A 9,138-nucleotide genomic window follows, 5' to 3' on the forward strand; every position below is an offset into this window, starting at 1 on the left:
TCTATTGGGCTAATTTTAAGAATGGCTTTAAATCTGTTTTTGCAAATGAACTATATGAAATATGAAATATAGACAGGAAATAACCAAATACCGTAAATGACCATTAAGCCCATTCATGACCACATGGAGTTAAATAATTAATCATCGAGATTTAAAAAAAAAACATTCCAGTGTTGGCTGGTAGACTACGATTGTTCCAACGTTCTAAACATTTCCAATTACTTGAGGCGGGGAGGTGCACGGGGGAAAACATACATGTACTTTATTGACACAGGAGAGATCATTGATTTTTTTTTTACAACAAAATATGTTAGGCCTACATATCTTTTCCAAATGCATTCACTGCACCACAGAACCATTATCTCTGCTTGTCAACAAAGGGAAACCGCGCACTTCAGTTGGACGGCGGTCTGGCATTTCAGCTTTGGAAATAATTTGTGTGGGATAAGGTGCGTATGTGTGCACTTCTCAGTGACTTGTCTTCCCCACTAAGCCACTGGGGGGCGCTGGACTTAAAGATGGGTCAAGGTTTGCGTAGATTATTTGCGTAAGTTGTCTTTTTTTACTTTTCAACAGTTTTGTTGTTACTATACGTCTGTGTGGGATACCTTTGCAAGACGATACTGGGTGGTGAAACACTGATTGGATGGTTTTAGTAGGGATTCTACGCAAGGATTGATAGGTGAGACGGTGAGACCCCTGCACTGACAAAATGTTTGGGTCCGGGCAGTTCAGGTCGCCCCCAATTATTGGCCAGCGCAAGCGGGCCCCATCTCTGGCGATTTGAGTGCCGATGCTCGTGAATGCTTTATCGCGCTGGCCATATGCTAGGTTCCGACCTAGCCTTGTTATATTTTAATTCCTGGTGTCAGGGAGTAAGTCAAAAACCTTAAAAAATTGGGCTCGTCTATATTTGGACCATAAATGTTGAGGAAGGTTAGCGGAAATGAATTCATGGTGCCAGAAACTAAAATATACCTGCCAAAAGGGTCCGCAGTACAGAAGTAAGTAGAAAGGGGATGTTCACATGGTCTTTTAACTGTGCATTCCCTTTGCTATGATGTACTTCTTTCCATGCAGCAATGTATCATTAAGGGAGTGAAATAGTCATCTGATTCATTGAGGGAATGATAGACTTCAGATGAAAAGTGAGCTGCTGAAGGGGAGAGATGGGATGAGGGACGTGTGGGATCAGGATGGGTGAAGCAGGGAAACCAGGGGGAGGGACAGCATGATGGAGTGAAGGAGAGAAATGGAGAGGCCACTGAGGAGCTCCACACATCTTCTTTCCAGATATATGTGGCTCCACACATCTTCTTTCCAGATATATGTGGCTGAGCGCTGTGATTAAAGGAAGATAAGAGACTTCACACCGTATATGTTTGCCCTCCTCAGCCACATAACTCATGATCCACTGGGACCCTGTTCTCCATCATTTTACATGGATTGACTTTTTTGTGTGCGTGTTTTTTTAGCGGGGGTTCCTATCTGAAGGAAACCCTGCAGGGGAGCACATGGAGAACATGCAAACTCCGCACAGAAAGCCTCTTTTGATGAGCCCATCTGGGCAGTAGGCACTGAATACATGGGGATGGAGACACACCGTCAGCACCCACAGCGTCCCAGGCGGGAATTTAACCCAGGACCTTCTTGTTGGTGATGTGGCATTGCGTAATGGTGACAGCTAGTGTGCCTGTGTGTGTGTGTGTGTGAGAGAGAGAGAGAGAGAGCGAACACCCAGCACAAATCAAAGCAAATTATAGCCTATACTGGGAATACTCAAACAAATTATTTAACTAAAATCGGTCAGATTTGCTGTGAAAAAAATAAACAGGAACAAATACAAAGAGGGGGTAATTCTGTCACGGGATAGGGTCGAACCCAAAAGCAGATGGACAACCGTGAGGAAAAATTACAAAGTATTTTTTTTTTTTAGATTTTCCGGTTGAGCTCTGGGTGGCAAGTCAGCAGGTTGATGATCCTGAGGACACACAAGGAAAAAGACGTCAGGCTAACAGGCAGACAGGCAGCAGATCAAAAAGGAATCAAAAATAGGCTTTTCGCAACAACTCTGACTAATACTGGCTGGAGTCAGGATCACAAACCATGAATGGCAATGTTCCAGCAGAGACTGATGACTGAGGATGGTTCTTATAGTGTGTGAGATGAATGACTGAGGATGGTTCTTATAGTGTGTGAGATGAATGACTGAGGATGGTTCTTACAGTGGGTGAGATGAATGACTGAGGATGGTTCTTATAGTGGGTGAGATGAATGACTGAGGATGGTTCTTCTAGTAGGTGAGATGAATGACTGAGGATGGTTCTTATAGTGGGTGAGATGAGTGCTGATTGCTGACAGGAGTGTGCTGATTGGTGATGAGAAGCAGGTGTGTAGGTTCAGGTGGGAGCAGCAGAATGGTGTTGTGACACTAATGGGAAATGCATTGACACAACACACAGACAAAACACAATTTCTCACCCTTTCACCATTATATACACTGTAGATTATGCTAGAAAATGGTCAGATATTATATATTACACACACACACACACACACACACACACACATATATATATATATATATATATATATATATACACACAGTATATATATATATATATATAACATATACATACAGTCAATTGTATTAACCTGGTAGTTGGTTTTCCTGGTCCTTGTGATCAACACTCTCCAAGCTTGTTCTGAAAGAACTTTGACATTAGCTTTCGGATAAATGCCTTCACCATACAGAAAATATGCAACCCCCCCATCCATAAACCTCAATGTAAGAATCAATTAGACAAAACAAGCATTGTACCTTCCCATGGAGTAGATAGATGGATGGGTGCTGCCGCTGGCGGAAGTGCCTGGTAGAAGAGGAGATGAACCTCCGTCAGTGGATCCTCAAAACAGCCACGAAGCCGCAAACACCTTGTTTTTCGTCTAAAAGACAAAAAGTTCTAAATTAAATGATAAATAGCAAAATTGCATTTTGTGCATTTTTCATTATTTTACATAAATAATTAAAAGTGGACTACAAACCAGTGCATCTGAAGTAGCCTGTCGGGGCCTATAGAGGCGCAGTATGCAGTTGACAGCCAGAGCCAAACGGAGAACCTAAATGGAGCCACATTGAGTGTGCAGTACTTTTTCCTCATTTTTCCCTGTTTGACTCCCTTCTTATAGAATCTTGTGCTGTTTACATAAAGGTGCAGGACATCTATCGAGTGAAAAAATGGGCCAACAGTGAGTAAAATAAGTAAGTAATGTGACAGGAGTAAAAAAAAAAAAAAGCCCAGTAACTGCAGGGTCAGAGAGTTAACATATGTCATAATTTATTGGGGTTAACACTGGACCAGCAGTCAGTGAGATTGTTGTACAGCGATGTGATAGAGTGTGCAGACCCTGAACGGAGTGCAGGGCGAGGTCTCTCTGCTCCAACTTCCTCCTACTTCTGAACGGAGTGCAGGGCGAGGTCTCTCTGCTCCAACTTCCTCCTCCTTGCTAAATTCCCACAATTGTTCTGCTGAGAGCTCTGAGAGACGAGGCCAGTGACCGTGCAGCTATATATAGCTTTTCTCATGAAACACAAGGGGAAAGAAAATACATTTGCCAATCCTGCCTCTTAAGTCCTGGAGACTTGTGTACAGTCGTGATTTAAATTGACCAGTGGTTTCACATGGAAAACGATCTACAGTAGATTGAATCTAGGTCACGTCTGTGTGACCGATGAGTTCAAATTCCTTCATGGTTTACAAGTTCACTATCCAGATTTTAACCGGAGGACTATCTGCCACAACAATATTTCATCACATCTTTGCTTTTTTTTTTAACCGTTATTTATACAGGGGGAGTCTCACTGAGAGCAATGCTCTCATTTTCAGGAGCGCCCTGTTCACATTCACACATTCACACACACACATTCACACCTGACCAGTAGGCTACAACCACACTCTGATCTGCTGGCCACTGAGCAGCTCAGCCCCACTGGAGCGGTTGGGGTTAAGGGCCTTGCTCAAGGGCAGCTCAGTGGTGGTAATGAGGGAGGGGCAAGTGCTACCTGCAGGGATGTGCACAGATGGACCCCAGGTGGTGCCCAAGCACCTGCCCTTTTGCCCTCTGAATGTGCCCTTTTTACAAGACAAATCCGCGACCAACATTACTGTGTTTCAGAGGCTCTAGCGGACCCATTTTTAAAGCTAGAGTGAAGATACTGATATCCTCCAAAACTAGAATGCCTAAGGCATCCATTGGTACAGTACCAACCATGTCAGGCTAGTTGGGAAGGGGGCTAAATAATAACATTTTGGCGAGGGAAAAACTGGCATACAATGCCTTCAACTTTTAAAGAGCATGGTGCAGGTTAGACACCACTTTGCATTAACATGTAGGACTTTTATGTAGCAATTAGGGTTCTCTTTTGTTTTTTGTTTTCCCCCCACACATAGCTGCATCTAGACTGGTTTTTGTGAAGCATCTGGCACACGCACATCAAAAAACCCAAATCTAGCAATAACACCTGTGACGATTTTAATACACAATAATCAATAAATGTTCCCTCGGAATTACCTCGGTAAGTCCAGCGTCTGTCCCGGTCTGTCCGTCCATCGAGAGGCAGCTCGCTGCAGTACATGTCCTCCACTCTGCAACTAAAACTCCTCCCCTCAGTCTGGAGCTAAAATCTCCTCTCCTACAGAGCTCCAGCGAATGCCACTTGTGTCCGTCTCAGACGATAAATTTATCTGCCTGACACCATTCTGCAGCCGGGTTACATCAGCGGAGAAGGTCGGTCCGCTGTGCGGTCTGATGGCTCTCCAAAATTATATTTGCAAATAGGCGTTATTTTGAAAAACATTGCATATTGGGGGCAACTAGTTACGTTTGACTACTGAAACGATTAAAAACTTCATCAAGTGCCATATTAACCATAGATAGAGAGCTCAAACTAAACAGAAAGTACAAGAAAACTCGGCTCCGCCATTTCCCCACTAGAGGCAACTGAGTTTTTTTTTCTCCGCCGAAATGCATTCAGGCGAGGCCACGCAGCAGCCAAGCTGCGTATGCGAGCTGCAGGGCCAGCTCGGTGAGCTGCAGGATGGGCGAGGCCACCCAGCGGCCGAGCTAGCGAGCCCGCGCAGCCGGCAAGCCTAGGAATCGAGCACGTGAGATGCCTAGTAACCTACAAGAGACATCTCATACACATAACAGGGCAAAAATGTGCGTTTTATCATGTCATATAGCTTCAAGGAGAGACAGTTGTCACAGAGTGATGTGTTTGACATGTGATTGTCAGGGACCCCCTTGTTTAATTATAATATGTTAATTTACGTCTTTGCATCAGAGGGTCAAACAGGAAGTGGGAGTGGCTTAGAGATTATATCCATGGATTTCAGGTGCGCAGCCCCCTCTCTGCCATGTTGGTCTGCCAGTCTGATCAGGAGGCCACGTATCGCTCCTGCTCTCCAATTCTCTAGTGATCCCTTTGTTTCCACGTGTATGGGTGTGACTGTGTGTGTGATATTATTTTGAATTAGCGTCCCTAATCTACTGGACGGGAGCTGCTGATGGCCAGCTTCCATACTACCGACTGGGCTGGCCATACAAGCCGGGCTGTCTAGGTGTCAACGCCCCGGCCTGCTAAGGTAAGCTGCTCTCGACCATATTGGTGGCTTCTTGTTTGATATTTCTGTGCAAAGACGTTCTGTGTTGTTGTGGCAAGGTTTGGAGTGACTAGACACGAGCTTGAGCCTGTATTGAGAGCCAGACTCTGTCACACAGTTGAACTAGCTGGAATAAACCAGAAAAATTTAGTAGTTGAAGTATAGTATAGCCTATAACTGAGTGAATAAAGATGAAGGGTACATTATTGTCATTGCTAACTTTGCTAGCTACTTGATGTTGTTACCCTGTGCTACCTAGCTTACCTAAGGTTGACTTTGTTGTTGGGGAAAACTGTAGGAGTGCAGAACCGCCTGTTGGATCAACGGTGGATAGGTCATTTGGTGACAGTATCAAATGGCAACTTTGATGATATATTTCAAGTGCGCGTTTATTTATTTATTTATTTGCGTTGAAGCCGTGGGTCTCCTCCTGTGCGTAATTATGCAGCTGAACCTTAAGTTCATGCTCACCTGATCCAGCAGCTTTTAGCCCCCGAATCGCATGCTACAACCCGAGAATATGAACTTGTATATTACTGTAACACTCATTAACAGTGTGTCATAATGCATTCGCCTCTGCAACTTTGCAATAAGACAGTATTCTGTGTGTTATGGAACGCATCTGTACCAGCGGCCAATAACGATGCCACAACGACAACTGGGCCAAGTTAGAGAAAGCATGTTGTAAATCAGAATGTATGGGACTCTAGTGGAGAAAAACAAAACAATTGACACTCCTCCTGGTGGGTGTGGCCAGCGGCGTCCTGCAGCGCCCTCTGCCAGCTGGGTCTCTAGGTCCAACTAGCTCGTCCTTGTGGGCCGCCTGCACCTTCCTCACCAGCTCCCTCTCCTTCTTTGGCAGGAGCTCCTTCTGATGCTCCACAGTCCCCGAGAGCACCTCTTGGTCTGTCTGCAGGACGTTGACCTACCCTTGCAGTGTGTGTCGACCTACTGTACCCCTGCAGTGTCTGTCTCTCTCTCTCCACAAGCTCCTCCAGCTGCTGGGTGTCCTCCAGGTCCTGCAGCCTGCGATGCAGCAGAGGCAGTTCCCTCTGATGCTGCTCTTCCAGGTTGCTGGATACGGGCACCTTGGAGCTAGGGATGAGCGGGGGATGGAAGGGGGCAGGTGTGGAGGTCAGCAGAGCAGGGCCAGTGGCAGAGGGAACCAGGCCGGCCAATAGGAGAGTGCCGGACTCGATGTGTTGTCGCTGCCACTCCTTCAGCTGCCAGGGGAGCTGTGCTTGCTCTTCCGAGTACGACAGGCATCTCTTGGCAACACTGGCCTCCAGCTCAGCTATCCTGGCCTCCAGCAGCTGGATCTTATCCCGCAGCCTTTTCTCCCTGTTGTCTGTCTTCTTCTGGGCCTGTGCTGCCCTGTGCAGCTTATCCTTGGCCTGGCTGTATTTCTGCTGCAGCTCGGCCTCTCTCCCCTGCAGCTGGTGCTTCTCCTTCAACCACTCCACACGACACTCCTCCACCTGCCTGTCGACCTTGTGCTGGCCCCTCTCTGCCTGGCCGCGGGCTGTCCTCAGCTCCTCTCTCACTCTGTCCAGAGTGTCTCCCAGCTGCTGGTTCATCTCCAGCAGCTCGCCTTCAGAGTGAGACAGCTTCCCCAGCTGGACGCCCAGAGCCTGGTTCTGCTGCCTCAGGTCAGCCAGCTCTGCTTTCCGTCTGTCCAGCTGTGAGCCTTGCTGCTGCAGTTTGATCTTGAGGCTTTGCAACTTTCTGTGGGCTGACTGCTCCCCCTGCTGGGCACTGCATAGACGCTCCTCCCACTCCTCCTGGTGGGCGTGGCCAGCCGTGTCCGGCAGCGCCCTCTGCTGCTCAAGCTCTGCCAGCCGCATCTCCAGGTCCAACTTGTCCTCATGCAGCGCTGCAGTCTTACGGAGCTCATCCTCGCAGGCTGCCTGCATCTCCCTCAGCAGCTCCCTCTCCTTCTCCACAGTCCCCAAGAGCACCTCCAGGTCAGTCCGCAGGCCGTCGACCTGCGCCTGCAGACTGTCTCTCTCTCTCTCCACCTCTCCTCTCCCCCGGGCATTCTCCAGCTTGACGTTGTCCACCTCCCTCTTGTGTGAGTGCTTCAAACTTTCCACCTGGCAGGTGAGGGCGTTCACCGCTCTCTCAGCTTGGTGCAGTCGTCCGGTCACCTGGCTCTTCTGATCGTGGCTGAGCTGTAGCTCGCCCTCTAGATGCACCAGCTGGAGACGCAATGACTGGCGCTCCGCTTCCACTGTCTTCATGTTGGCCTGGGACTCGGCCAGATTGAGGAGATGGACCAGCAACTGGGCCTTGTCTGTCAGCAATGCCTTCACGCGCCGAGCGTCGCCTGCTGGGTTAAGGGACGCAGCTGCCAGCACCTCTTGGTCCCCCACCAGACGACACATCTCTGCCTCATAGCAAATCCTCCTCTCCTCCAGTGCTCGAGTGTGTTCTTCTCTCTGGTGGTCAAACTGGGACTTAAGGGATGTGAAGTTGTACTGCAGCTTTTTGTACTCTGACCGGTACTTCTCTGCCTCCTCCTCCATCTTGTTGAATCTCTTACTGATCGGATCGTACTGTAGCTGCTTCAGCTCGGCCTGTGCCCGCATGTGCTCCTGCTGTAGCCTGGTGTGTTCCTCCTTCAGGGTCTCATAGCTGCTCTTGTAGTTTTCACACCTAATCCTCTCATCAACCAGCATCTCCTGCAGCTCCGTCTCTGGCCCCCCTGTGCCGCTGAACTCCCCCGGCCTGGGCTCCGGGGTCAAGAAGGACGGGCCCAACTGGCCAAGGGTGGACAGTTTCATCTCACCCCTCCTGTTGACAAGACAATGACTCTGTGCGTAAGTAGAGAATAATTTATGACATCACTGATGATGTCACAATGGCTCTTTCTCAAGTTGCAACAGTCCGGGAAGGATTTATGACATGAAGTGATGGGGTGGTGCATCATCTCCAGATGGTGATGAGATCGTACAGAATGTAGAGGCAATCAGTGGATTTATGACATCAATGATGAAATGATCAATCTTACTACTAGATTTCAAGATTCAAGATTTCAAGATTTTTTATTGTCACTCCGTAGTACAAGTATCACGTGTGAAATTCTTGTGCTGTGAACTCCGTTTACAACATAGTACAAATATAACAGGGCATATGAGTGCAAAAACAACAAGAGACACAACAAGCAATAAGGCAGTAGAGTGATAAGACAAGTCAGAGACAGTGGCATAATCACTGCACATAGGTGCACATGTCATGTGCATACTTGGACGTACTTAAACATTTTGAATTCGACGTATTTGACGTACAGGTGCAAATAGCATATACCTAATTAAACATACAATTAAACATTACACATACCTAATGGTAGCATCTACAGTGCGGTACAGTACAGCTACTACACTATTTGTGTATGTTAAGGAGTCTCGTGGCCTGCGGGAAGAAACTGTCCCTCAAGCGATTTGTGCGTGCTTTTGGGACCCTCTATCTTCTCCCT

General features: G+C 47.5%; 1 protein-coding gene across 1 annotated transcript; it reads right to left on the reverse strand.

Annotated features, from left to right (window-relative positions):
• Positions 1-1,932: 1,932 nt before the first annotated feature.
• On the reverse strand, positions 1,933-8,446 carry cep83 (centrosomal protein 83; the record flags this gene model as incomplete). Its single annotated transcript, XM_083654149.1, has 2 exons — positions 1,933-1,981; positions 6,621-8,446. The coding sequence occupies 2 exons, from the start codon at positions 8,444-8,446 to the stop codon at positions 1,933-1,935; spliced, it is 1,875 nt and encodes a 624-aa protein (XP_083510275.1).
• Positions 8,447-9,138: the final 692 nt, after the last annotated feature.

Source organism: Poromitra crassiceps (genome assembly GCF_964638095.1).
Source record: "Poromitra crassiceps genome assembly, chromosome: 18".
NCBI lineage: Eukaryota > Metazoa > Chordata > Actinopteri > Beryciformes > Melamphaidae > Poromitra > Poromitra crassiceps.